Source organism: Poecilia formosa, unplaced genomic scaffold (assembly GCF_000485575.1).
Source record: "Poecilia formosa unplaced genomic scaffold, Poecilia_formosa-5.1.2 Scaffold353, whole genome shotgun sequence".
Taxonomy (NCBI): domain Eukaryota; kingdom Metazoa; phylum Chordata; class Actinopteri; order Cyprinodontiformes; family Poeciliidae; genus Poecilia; species Poecilia formosa.
This window is the reverse complement of record NW_006800292.1, coordinates 20,419-34,415: the sequence shown is the minus strand read 5'-3', so window position 1 is coordinate 34,415 and position 13,997 is coordinate 20,419. Positions and strand designations below refer to the sequence as shown.

At 37.4% G+C, this 13,997-nt stretch overlaps 1 protein-coding gene across 1 annotated transcript in view; it reads left to right on the top strand.

The window, feature by feature from the left end:
* Nucleotides 1-5,155: 5,155 nt before the first annotated feature.
* The window catches only part of LOC103153521 (lactase-phlorizin hydrolase-like), a 17,375-nt gene continuing 8,533 nt past the window's right edge, over nucleotides 5,156-13,997 (top strand). The window contains exons 1-9 of the mRNA XM_007574470.2: nucleotides 5,156-5,343; nucleotides 5,417-6,011; nucleotides 6,110-6,758; nucleotides 6,853-8,406; nucleotides 8,504-8,769; nucleotides 9,642-9,932; nucleotides 10,007-10,205; nucleotides 10,388-10,590; nucleotides 10,676-10,712. Of these exons, the coding sequence (XP_007574532.2) occupies nucleotides 5,198-5,343; nucleotides 5,417-6,011; nucleotides 6,110-6,758; nucleotides 6,853-8,406; nucleotides 8,504-8,769; nucleotides 9,642-9,932; nucleotides 10,007-10,205; nucleotides 10,388-10,590; nucleotides 10,676-10,712 (3,940 nt within the window). The 5' untranslated portion in view covers nucleotides 5,156-5,197. The remainder of the gene's footprint in view (nucleotides 5,344-5,416; nucleotides 6,012-6,109; nucleotides 6,759-6,852; nucleotides 8,407-8,503; nucleotides 8,770-9,641; nucleotides 9,933-10,006; nucleotides 10,206-10,387; nucleotides 10,591-10,675; nucleotides 10,713-13,997) is intronic.

Genomic DNA, 13,997 nt, shown 5'->3' with positions numbered 1-13,997 from the left:
TTTTAGTAATCGAGGTACTCGAATCATTCGAGGAATCGTTTCAGCCCTAGGGTCTATACTTACTTAATTCAGGGATAATATGGTCTCTTCATTTGTTAGAAATGTCTCCACAACAATAAGACAGCATTTTAAAGATAGATCTTGTAGCACAAACCAAGACTTAGTTTTTTGAGGTTTGTTTTACGTTTCTGACCTTTAATCAGAAGCTGAATGCAGCAGGAGATATAAATATTGCTGTCCTCTCCCCACTGATTATCTCTCTGAGCAAATTTAATTCAGTTTGTAATTTATGGCCCTTCTGATACAGTGCATTATTTTATCTCCCTTATGACCTTTAAATCTTGTGATTAAGTTATCATGGGCCATATTCAGCACACAATACAACTGTAACCACCTGTAAGATGATATCATGTATTTATCATTAACAGCATACTGTGCAGTGAGGAGTTGTTGGTAACTAGAAGAGCCAGGAGAGGAATTTTACAGGTAAAATGATTCTATCAAGAGCCCATTTTCCTCATTCCCAATGTTCAAAATATTGTAAATGTTATTTACAATATTATTATTTTATTGTAAATATCGGGAAGGTCCAAACAAATCATTTTCAATTGTGAGAGACATGTCCCATTCACAAATAATTATTAAGACACCCGCAGAGTTCTATTATTAGAAAAGAGTCATATAGCTAAAAGGAAACTAAGACGAAACATCCCAAATAAAACATTGTGGACGAAATTAAGAAAATTACTAGAAAATCCAATCAAGTGCCTTATTCAGAACCAGTTTCCTGTGTCATTTAAACAGGAATTATAAAGGAGTGCTGATTTACTGATTTTACACTAAGTAGGCCTGATCACTAAATACATCCTCTATGATAAATTTAGTTTTCAGGTTAAATACAAAAGAAACATTTTTAAAATGGTTTTAACAATAAACAAGAATTTGTGTAGGTGCAAGAATTGGAGCAATCCACGAAAGAGGTTGGAAACCAATAGGTTACATTACCAGTAAAGGTTCTCACAAAAACTGTTGGCATGTCTGCTACACCTGAACCATTTATCTGCTGTCTGCGCAATATTGCATTTATAGCAAAGGCTGAAGCTCTTTCTCCATGAAATATTACAACATTTAGCATGAAGATACACCTCAGATTTTTCATTGGCCTCCCCAAAAAGGAGTATCGAACTTTGTTCAAGTTCCTAATGTGCAGCATGGAATTGTTCAGTTCCAAGTGATCTAACTGTCAATGTTTCATCCACAACAATATTTGTGTACAATGGAGGGCTGGGAATCTTAAGCTGATTCAATATGCTCATAATTCAGAAGGGTATGATGGCCATCATTAGCAGATCGTTTAATTCCTGAGGAACTGTTGCCCCTTATTAAGTCTGAGTTCATATTGAAAAGAAACCTTGTAGACCTCTGCACCCTCCAAACTAAAACTATCCATCTGATTCTCAAGTAAACAGTGCAAGTCCACCTGTAACTTAAATTAAACTAAACCCTTCTTTGTGATCTGGTGTTACACTACATGATGATCACTTGCTGCTTTCATTTGGATAACATGTTAACCTCCATGAGTGGCAGTTAAAGCAACATAAGATCCAATGGGAATGGCTCTCCATTCATCAGGTATTGTGGATTCCTCGCAGTAAAAGTTGCACTTTACTCGTGATTTATTCCTATACCTAAGTTATATTTTTACTCCATTGTTTAAGTGTGTGTGTCTTAAAGTGAGAGTGAGAAAGACAACAACCCCTTTCATTGGAGAATCAAATTCACTGTATGTCAACCAGACAATGACCATAAAGGCATTCAATTCAAATTGTGACTCAATTTACAACTTTGTAAGTAGATTTGTCTTATCATCAGTGTCCATTGAAAACTAAAGTAGTAAATATTTTTTTCTTTACACTTTGCTGAGAATTTTAGGACATTTGAAAAAAAAAAAGTTTCATAATTTTAGCTTCATTATAAAGATGTAAATTCATGTTCTCCCTAAAGCATTTTACAAGTGGGGAAAAAATGCTTATATCTAGATAAATGTAATTAATGTGTTTGCTTGATTCCATGATCCCAGATCTTAGTTCGGTAAATATTTGAGTATCTGTTGGTATGTTGCATTTGTGCTAGAGAGATATTCTTTTTTAGCCCAAGTCCTCTCAAACAATATTTTCACTGTTCATAGTGAGTTTGTTTAATTTGCAAAGTGTTAGAAAATTCTTAGACTTTAAAAAAAACACCGTCCTGCTATAAATTTCAAAACGTGTTAAATAAATCTAATTAAACATTTCTTTTTCGAAATCTGAGTCAATAAATCAAAGTCTCTTGGGCTGTGTCACTTTTATCTCAGTTACAGTGAACTTTGGGTCTGTAGTAAAAGGTTATGAAAAATATTATCATACTTATAAAATACTGCCTTTATTACTCTTGCTAATGAACACAGGCAACAAGGAAACGATCTTTACGCAAACAAGATAACAAAATCCTTTAAAGTTTGACCTTACCATACTGATTACAGCCAAGTAATCAAATAAACTTATGTAAAAACAAAAAAAATTATACCAAAATTATTTTTCTAGAATAGGTGTTAAGTGTTTGGTTTTGGTTAATCACAGAAGGCATAACTCAAGTAAATAAAAAACATTGTTATAAGGAGCCTGAGTTAGTGAAGATATCTATATGTTGGAAAGTTTCTCTTAGTAATGACGTGTAAAAGCTCACGGGTACATTTTCATTGAGTCCCTGTTTGAGCATAAAGGTAGACTAAACAGTTTTTAAAATGTTTTTCACAAAGACATGTGAGGCTTTATCACAGCCTGACGGCAGTAAATGGGAAGTTATTTTTCCGCACTTATTAGCCAGTGTTGTTAGAACATGTGAAATGTGTTCACGTTTTGCTCTGCAAGAGATAACCTACGTACTTAATAGAATAGGGTAATGGGCTGGCTTATTTTCACATCGAAATACCCTTTACATTCATCAAATTAGCATTGGGAAACGGTTACTCTGCCCAGCATATTGTTGACAAGATTAAAATAATAAAACTAATGTATTTAGACATACAGAATACAAAATTTCCATATTTCACAACTTGTGCCAGCTTGTGTTTCCTGCAAGCTGGCACAAAGCTGGCACTATTTAAAAGCAGTAATTTTAAATAGTTTAAAATTTTCCATTTTTCTAAAGTCCTTTCATACCTAGCTGTGCTCCAGTGCAAACTCTAGTACATTCATAAAAAGTAAAAATAAGTGGGAATTGGATGTCTTATGCGTTATTTCTGTCCTCCACATTCATACTAAAGTGAACATTATTTTTCACCAGTACCTTAGACCACCTTGAAAAACACTTATACCTGCCTCTTTTAACAGTTAAGATATAAAATATTTCTTAATATGCACCAACATGAACAGTGAAAACTATCTTGGCAACAATGCAGAGGATAAAATCCACAGTCTTCCTTATTGCCACTCCTGGGGATAAAGCCAATCATAATCGAGGAAACTGACCATGACTACATCAGTGCTAACAGTCCACTCTACTCAACTCCTGTGGTCTATGGCCTACATTAGGTATTCTTATACATTTTTTCCTACAGAAGAAATATGGACAATTGCTATTTTTTTCTACATCTAATAGAACATAGGTCAGCAGATAAAACTGTCCTTTATAGGAAATAGGCGGTAAACACTGAGATTTGTATACCTGATTTAAAATTACCAATGATTTCAGAACATAATTATAGGTTTTCATTCAGTTGGTTCCAAGCTTAGTTCCTGGGAGCATCAGGTAAGCAGATCTATGTGGTTCATACCTGAAATGTTCATAGTGCATTCGGCCCCTCATGGACAATAGGATATCCGAATATTTTATTTTTAAATCCCTTATGCACATCACAGATGTCTTACAAGTCAAGTAAATGAAGCAAAATATTAAATCCATAATGAATGACAAATCTATTTCATTGCCTTTAAAGAATCCCAAAATGGGAGGTGATAAAGAAAATGTTAAAAAGCTGCTAGGAGTTGTAAATGAAATCAATGGTTTATTCAACTTTAACAAATATTAGATGGACTGATGTGTAAAAGTTAATAAAACTATTACCATGTGTATACAAGGAGGAAAAATAGTATCATTATATTGATAGTATAAACCTTCCTCTTGAGGTTGATTCAACTTAAAATCAGACCATGAGTTGCTTAAAAACAACCCAGCCTAAAACATGTGAGCTACATCACAAGACACAGCAGTCATCGGAAATATTCTAAACTATAATAAAAGTAAATGGATAATGGTAAAGCAGAAACTGTATACTTTTCTTAGGGTATGTTTGCAAATCTGAAAAGACTAAACCTCGAGACTATTTTCAAAACATCTATTCATTGCCTACATCCACTTATCCTTGACAAAGTCATACTACCCTATATGAACTATACATTATGAACTATAGCACATGGCTGAAAGGGCTGATGCCTTTCAAAGTGGCTTGGCTCAAACATGAAAAAAGACAATAATCCCTGACTGCAAAAATCAAATAAAAAGGGTGAGGAAGATGAAAAAACAAGGTGATAATTCAGAAAAATGCCAGAGCTAAATCATACAATTATTGCTATAAAAAAGGTAATGAAAACATTGCTTTAAGTTACAATGCAAAAGACGTTTTCAAATGTTTTTTGTTTGTTTTTTGTCTAGTATTGGACAAAACAAACATGCTATACAACTACTTATCTAAGGTGGTGTTTACATACAGAAAAGAGCGGGAAGTGATGATATATTTAAATGTGTATTTGTAATGTTTTCAAACAGAAAGACAATGTACTTAAAGCTGATTCTAAAAAAAATTAAATCCAGTAATTGTGAACCTGCATAATGTATGTGGAAGTTTCACTTCCACACTGATGGTTCTATAACGCTAATCTTTAGTGAAGTGTACTACGCTCCTTCCGAAACATTCATATTGACAAGTACTGTTCACCATAAAAGTAACCATGGTTATATGATAAGGAGGCTGTTTTTTACACGTGTGAGTCCATAGTGTTCCTGAGGATATCAGACATGTGCAATAAAACAGTAAAATTTGATAAACTGGGTTTCATAACCATCATAACAGCCATAGAGAAAATGCCAAAAAGGAGGAGCTTTATTCTTTAAATAGCTGTCCAATCAGAGAAAATCCTCAGTGCATCCTATTTGGGTCATGATGCAGAAGCTATTGTGGCTGGGGTGTTTGTATTTTCTGTGCATCCTTGGAAGTCAAGGTAGGGGGGTGAAAAGACAGGATGACGTTGTGCATCTTGCAGGCTCCTTGGCAAAACCCGAGCTGAGAACCTCCAGCAGTGAAAGGTAAGACTTGTTTAAGTAACACATACATTGACTGCTTTTTCATTTTTATTTATATTTGATGTCTGTTTTTAAGCAGTGGAGAGAGAGATGCTCTCACTAAAGCATTCCCTGCTGGCTTCCAATGGGCTACATCCACAGAGTCTTTCAAGGTTGAAGGTGCATGGGCAGCAGGGGGGAAAGGCGAGACCATCTGGGATCGCTTTGGTCATGAAAACCAAGCCTTTAATAATCATACTGCTGACACAGCTGCTGACAGCTACAGGAAGGTCGATATAGATGTCTACCTCCTGCGAGGTCTTGGAGTCAACACCTACCAGTTCTCCATTTCCTGGGCCCGTATATTCCCCTCAGGTCAGAAAGACAGCCTGAATGAAGAAGGAGCTCTCTACTATGACAATCTGATCAATGCTCTTATTGAATCTGGCATACAGCCTGTTGCCACTATCTACCATTGGGATCTGCCTCAGGCTCTCCAAGACAAGGGTGGATGGACCAACCCTTCCATTGTTGCAGCTTACAAGGACTATGCAGCCTTCTGCTTCCATAGATATGGAGACAGGGTCAAGAGCTGGAACACATTCAGTAGTCCCTGGGTGGTGAGCCATGCTGGACATGGGACTGGTGAGCATGCTCCTGGAATAAAAGACTATGTGACTGCTTCTTATCAGGTAAACATAGTGGTATCACCACATCAAAACCTTTTAAACATGTCTAAATTTTGCTTAGGCTATAACCCTTCACTTTTTATTAATTCTTATTTCTACAGGTCACTCATAATATACTGAAATCCCATGCTGAAGCCTGGCATGACTACAATGACAATTACAGAAAGACACAGGGAGGGAAAGTGGGCATTGCACTAAACTCTGACTGGGCAGAGGCAGCTGATCCTAACAAACCTGAAGATAAGGCAGCTGCAGAGCGCTACCTTGAGTTTATGCTAGGCTGGTTTGCCCATCCTATCTTCATAGATGGGGATTATCCTGAAGTTCTCAAAACACAGATAGAAAAGAAAAGAAACGAGTGTCCCTCATCTGCACCAGCAGTGCTTCCATCTTTCACTGAAGAAGAGAAGGCAAGGATCAAAGGAACTTCTGACTTTTTTGGTCTGAATCATTATACCTCCCGTTTAGTGAGCAGCAGTGTAGGTGGGTGCACCCCTGGTCCTGAAGGAGTTGGAGACTTCCAGGCAAAAGTGGACCCCTCATGGCCTGCTACAGCATCAGACTGGATCTACTCCATGCCGGAGGGGCTACGGTCTCTTCTGACTCACATTAAAACAAAATATCTAGCCGTTAACAATGTGCCCATTTACATAACTGGGAATGGCATGCCAACAAATGACAGTGGAGACACCCTGAATGATGTTAGCAGAATAGAGTACATGAGGGGTTACATCAGTGAGGCCCTAAAAGGTTAGTGCTTGTAATTTCTGTATTATTTGCCATAGCTTAGCAGAAAGAAACCAACCATAACTTTTTAATATTGTCTTCTGTTTTCATTTTACAGCCATTGAAATCGATAAAGTGGATGTGCAGCGATTCACAGTGCAATCACTTATGGATGGATTTGAGGGAAACAAAGGGTACAGTGAAAGATTTGGACTTCACCAGGTTAATTTTGTAGATGGATACAGACCGAGGACACCAAAACAATCAGCATATTTTTTTGCTCAGATCATTGAGCAAAATGGTTTTGTTTCACGCAAACAAGATTATTTTGAAGGTGTGAAAATATCACCACCTCGCCGCTCCACCCCACTGCCACCCTCAGAGGTCCCATCAGCATCAAAGGCTGTCTGGGAAAAATTCACACCACAGAAAAGGTTAGACAGACAAATGTATCACTATGGTCATTTCTCACAAGACTTCTTATGGGGCGTCTCATCTTCAGCTTACCAGATTGAGGGTGGATATAACCAGGATGGGAAAGGACCCAGTGTATGGGATGTAGTCAGTAATAACCCAGGTAGTGGTATTCCTGAAGATGTGAATGGAAATGTTGCCTGTGACAGTTACAATAGACTTGATGAAGACCTTTACATGCTGCAAGCCTTGAAAGTGAAGTCATACAGATTTTCTCTGTCATGGTCTAGAATCTTTCCCAATGGTAGACGTGCATCCCTGAACCAAAAGGGTGTTGATTATTACAACAGACTTATTGATGGCCTCTTGGCCAGACAAATCACCCCAATGGTCACAATTTATCACTGGGACCTCCCGCAAGCTCTACAAGACATTGGTGGCTGGCAGAATGTGGAGATGGTTGACATTTTTAATGATTATTGTGACTTCTGCTTTGCCACCTTTGGTGACAGAGTAAAATTCTGGATGACCATGAATGACCCTCAAGGACTTGCATGGCTAGGATATGGGACTGGACGAATTCCTCCAAAAATTAGGGAGCCAGGAACAGCACCATACCAAGTTGCACATAACTTAATAAAAGCTCACGCTACAGCATACCACACGTATGATGACAAATACCGCGCTTCTCAAGGAGGGATGGTTTCCATTGCCCTCAATGCTGAATGGGTTGAACCTAAAGATATTAATGTCCCTCGTGATCTTGTTGCTGCTGACCGTGCAATGCAGTTCAATGTGGGTTGGTTTGCCCACCCAATCTTCAAGAATGGGGACTATCCAGAGGCCTTGAAAGCCCAAGTTTTGGTCAAAAGTGAACTTCAAGGTCTTAAACAGTCAAGACTCCCATCTTTCACAGACGAGGAAAAGAACTTGATCAAAGGAACTGCTGACATGTTCTGTGCCAATCACTACACCTCCAGGCTAGTAACCCATGTTACAGGTGCACTTTCTCCAGCATCTTATCTAAGTGACTGGGACTATCAAGAAGAAGAGATACTTGATCAACCGACTACACCAATTGGATTCACAAGAGCTGTATCATTTGGCATGAGAAGGCTCCTCAACTGGATCAAGGCAGAATATGGAGATCCAGATATTTACATTACTGAAAATTCAGTTGCCACTCCCAGGGAATGGGCTTATGATGAAATTGACAGAGTTTTCCTTCACAAAACCTACATTGATGAGGCTCTTAAAGGTGCAATACTATAAACAAACATTAACAAACATATTTTGTATATTTCAATATCATTCGCAACTAATTTCTGTTTATTTTCTTATGTCTATCTTAACAGCCTATGAACTAGATGGAGTCAAGGTAAAAGGCTATGCAACATATCTCATGGATTCTTTTCAGTTCCTTTATGGCTACCTCTTTGGGTATGGTCTGCACCACGTAGACTTCAATAACCCAAACCGACCCAGAACACCTAAGTTTTCGGCTCATTTCTACTACAATATTATCAAAGACAATGGTTTCCCGTTGCCAGAAGATGAAAAGATGATATATGGAGAATTCAAAAAGGATTTCATTTGGAGTAGTGCAACAGCATCATACCAGGTAAAAAAGCTTACATGACAAATATAATCCAAATGTTTTGATCATTTATTTTCAGATCAATCTAAGTTAAGGTCAAGTTAAATCCACAAACTGATTTTGCGCTCAGGTGGTTTCAGCAAGATGTTTGGTCATGGCTAACATATTTGTTATTTAATGAAAATTGCTACAGAAGAGTTAGTATGTTGCAAAATAAATTTTAAAAAAATCAGTTCCAATTTTTCTGTATGAGCTATAATTGATGACATTTTGTTCCATGTTTTAGCTTTGGACTAACATTTAATATTAGGGCCAAAGGGAAAGTCAAAACATCTCTTTGTTCTAATGGCTGTACTACTATTCCAAACCAAATGCAAACATGTCAGTGTTTACAGTTTAAAGTGATTGAGATACCCATTTATCAGCTCAAAGTGAGATCAGCCTTAGTTACTGAAACAGTTTTTGTTCCCGTTGGACAATGCAGTCAAATCCCAGACTTACAAAACAGAGCAACTTCCTGTTAAAATCATTCAGGCCTCCTGGTATGTGCCGATGTCTTAATCTCTGGTTTCAATTGGCGACATGAACAAAATCTATCCTTCAATACCCAAAATACTTTAGTTTCTTCCCTCAGTTGTTAGTTCAACTGAAAAAATGTGAGATTTAAACAGCTATGGTCAACAATAGTTTTAATTTTATATTTTTCATTTCTATTGTTTTTACAAAAATAACAAATAATGGTTAATATTTAAAAAAAAAAATTAAATGAAATCGATTAATTTAAGTTTTTCAGTTTAAGTCCTTGTTTTTTAGCTCCTTCTGTGGAAAAAAAAAGACATTTCCTCCAAAAGTCCAGCAACAAGAAATTACCTCTTATCCGATTTTCCTCTTTCCAGATTGAAGGGGCATGGAGAGAAGATGGAAAAGGTCTCAGTATCTGGGACAAGTTTACACACACCCCTGGAAAAATATCTGAGCATGACACTGGGGATGTGGCTTGTAACAGTTACAATAGGATGGAAGATGACATTGCTGCGCTGAAGAAAGTCAAGGTGTCTCACTATCGCTTCTCCATATCCTGGCCACGGATCCTGCCTGACGGTACTACCAAATACATCAATCAGGCTGGTCTAAATTACTACAAAAAACTGGTGGATTCCCTCATTGCAGCAAACATTAATCCTCAAGTAAGTATTTCTCAAAAATAATCATTCGGAAAAATGTTTTACCTTTTTTACGAACTGTTTTTCTTTTGGATCAGGTCACTTTGTACCACTGGGATCTCCCACAAGCTCTGCAGGATGTTGGAGGTTGGGAAAATGAGACCATCATTCAACGATTCAGGGATTATGCGGATGTCCTCTTTCAAAATCTTGGTCCCAAAGTGAAACTTTGGATCACTTTTAACGAGCCCTTCATAATAACTGTATTAGGCCATGTCCAAGGTGCACATGCCCCAGGTATGTAAGGTATTTTTAACTGGAATTATACTTTATGCTAAGCATGGTAGATGTCAGGAGTTTTGCATTGACTAAAGTCCATAAGTCTAAGGAAGAAAATAGGCTGCATTTTCAAACATGTATATTTAATTATACTTGCATGATAAACTCTGTATCACCATATTTAATTTTATATTTTCCAGGTTTCAACGACAGACCAGATACTCTTCCATACATTGTAGGCCACAACATAATCAGATCCCATGCAGAGGCCTGGCATGTCTACAATGACAAATACAGAGCCTCACAGGGAGGACTGGTCTCCATCACTGTAAACTCAGACTGGGCAGAACCCAGAAACCCCTACAAGCAAGAGGACTATGAAGCTGCGCGAAACGTGGTTGAGGTATACATTGTCCTGTGATTGTATAACACAAAACCTTGTGTGGTGATGTAGTTGACGATTGCTGTGTGTCAAACTCTGTCCACAGTTTTATCTTGGCTGGTGGGTCCATCCCATTTTTAATGGTGATTACAGCCCACTGGTGAAGAAATCTGTTCTAGAGCAAAGTCTTGCAGGTGGATTGACAAAATCCAGGTAAAATGTTTGGGTACATCTTGAAATACCTTGACTATAGTTTGTGCCAAACGAATGCCTCCCTCTGCAGATTCTTCTCAATTTTATTTTCAACTTATTACATCCACTGATGTTTTCTCTCATATAATTTCTTCTCAAATTTTTCTTCTTAAGGCTTCCTGAGTTTACTCCTGAGGAAATTAAGCGAATTAATGGCACTTATGATTACTTCGGATTAAACCATTACTGCAGTGTCTTGGCATTCCCTGTAGACTTTGGAACTACTCAACACTTTGAGGCAGACAGGTAAGGCCATTAGCTTTGTCACAAAGCAATTTAAAATTAACTTCATGTGGAAATCATGACTATATGCTCATTACATTTTTCCTAAATATTCTTTTAAAAAGTGTCCATGTTTTTAATTTAAACTCTAAATTACATAATTATTCACTTGTCACAGGGGTGTGGTGGTTATTAGTGATCGGACCTGGTTGGAAACCGGTTCTGTCTGGCTGAGGATGACACCATTTGGTCTCCGAAGATTGCTGAAATTCATCAAGGATGAGTACAGAAATCCTCCGATTATCATCACTGAGAACGGTGTCTCTGAAAATGGGCCAGTTGATCTCAATGACGTTCACAGGAAATACTATTATGAACAGTACATCAACCAAGTGCTCAAAGGTATTAAAACAACTTCGTGGAATATAGAGTATCTAAAATGAGAGAAAATCATGTTTACAATAAAATCTGTTATAGCATTCTTCAGTTGTTCAAACCTGAAAACTTGCATAAATTAATACCTTTTACCAGCTTGTGTGCTTAATTACATTTTCTGTTTTCTGCAGCTTATCTGCTTGACAATGTCAATATTATTGGCTACACTGCTTGGTCTCTGCTGGACAACCTGGAATGGGCTGTTGGCTATACAGAGAGATTTGGACTTTTCTATGTCAATCGCTCAGACCCTGATCTCCCTCGAACCCCCAAAGCTTCTGTGTCCTTTTACTCCTCCATCATCAGCTGCAACGGGTTTCCCGACCCAACAACTGGACCTCATGAGTGTTGGAACCCTAACCCCACCCCTACCCCTACTCCTACTCCTAAGCCTGAAGGTAAAAAGATACACTTCTTGGAAAGTAACCTTAGTGTCTCTGATTCCAGGTCAGATAAAAAATTCTCAAAAATAAAAATACAAATCGAGACATATCCAACTTTGATATGTTTGACTTTAATTTTTCAAAATAAACCCAACAACAGAAGTGAGAAACTGTTCTAGCACAAGCTAGTTTAGTTAGAAAACTAACTTATGCAAAAGCATATGTTAACCCTTTTACGCCAGAGTTTCAAGCGTCTGCCTAAATAAACGTTCCTTATTTTAACTGTAAGTAGTTCGTTAAATGTCCTGTGAGATGATATACTTACCCATGTATCGATAACAACTGGAACTTTCAATATCCAGCAAGTTATTTTCGCAATATGCCGTCTATAAAACGAGTGCCCCCCGGATTAATTACCTCTCTGCAGCTGCAGCTGTGAAGTTGCTGTATTAACCCGATACTTGCTGGAAAGGGCAACGCCTCCCCTTTCAGAAACCGTTGGAATTTTTCAGATAGCGCTACGTGTGGCGGAATTACGGTACTGCAAATTTCGATGTGTCGGCGCCGACACATCCCGCCTAGAAGGGTTAAATGTTTCAGAATGAATTGTTAGAAGTATAAAGTTAATTTTACAGTTAACCTGTTATAGATTACTAATAAATGTGTTTATGTTTTCCACAGAGCCAATAAACAATGTGAACTTCTTGGGTATGAAGCTCTCTGCCGAAGATGCCGCAACCGGATTTAATGCAACATTTGCTCTGCTAATTATAGCAGTCACTGGAGCAATTTGTTTGTCCATTGGCTTCTTTTTAGTAAAGAAGCGCCCCAAAAAAAACAAAAAAACTGACAATGTAGAGCTGGACAAGAGACCCTGATTTCAGTTTGGCTTACTTTTTTAATGCAGACATATGAACATGTGAAGTCCATATTTAAATTTGAGGATGATAAACATTCTGCAATAAACAATCTTCAACAAAGAAGTCAGAGTTCACCAACAATGTATGTTGTAGTTATACTGTATTTAAAAATGAAAAATGTATATCCAGTGACATTGAGATGAATGGATCTAATTTTTGATTGGCACTGCTGTTTATGCTTTTTAAACCATTTCTGTCCACTTTGTAATGAAAGTTTGTTTGTGTAAAAATATTAAGATTACTGAAGTCCACCAGTGGGGAAACCCATTTTGTGAAACTTTCGATTTGTTCTACCTATTATAAAATGTTTCTTGTGTCTACCAGTAACTTAAAACAGCCAACTATTGTCTGCTTTCTGTTGCCTGTCCTGTGAAGCTTCTGTTCAATAAACATATTGTAATTTATCACACATGTTGTGATTTTGTGCCTTTCGGTTCCCCTCCAACAGTGTCGGCATAGTTATCTTGGAAAAGTACCTGGACTTCTGGTAACTGATTACCCTTAGAAAAAGTAACTTAGAAGTTATTTTGCTAGTTACTTTCAGAAGCTGAAGACAACAGTCTCCTTTGCCACAGCATAAAAATGTCAACCATGTTTAAGTTTAGCATCTTCTCCATATACTTACTTTCTGACCAGCTTCTGCTATTGTCCCACACATAATTGTTTTACACAGAAGTCCAGCTTTCTGTGTTACTTTGCACCACCTGGTGGGACTTGCTCTGTTCGTTTGACTGTGCCATGTTCCAAATATTTCTTAAAATTTGACGTAGTATTTTTGAAGCTAGATAGTTTGATAGATTGGAAGACTATTATGCCTCCAGTGCAGTATTTGTAAGTCAATGTCAAATTAAAAATGTTGACATTAAAATAATTGACTGTAAAAAGGGGTTTAAAATAAATATTAATCCATATTACTGGGTACATTCCTAAAAAATGTAATTACAGTGCAAAATTTCTTGAAAAGTTATTAATTTTCCTGTGTTAATATTTGCATCATCTCATTTAAGGAAATTGTGATTTGTAAACCACCTGGCAGCTAGTAAACCTCTCTGGGATTGATTGGTCGCGTAATCATCCACTTGAGGGCTTTTGCACTCTGTGTCCTCATTGCATTAAAGGGCTGCATGAGAGAAGTGTTAAATTATTCTTGTTATTCTGTGTCCCTTGTTTTCAAAGGGAAACTTCAGCTGCCAGACCTGAATCTGGCAGCTGAAGT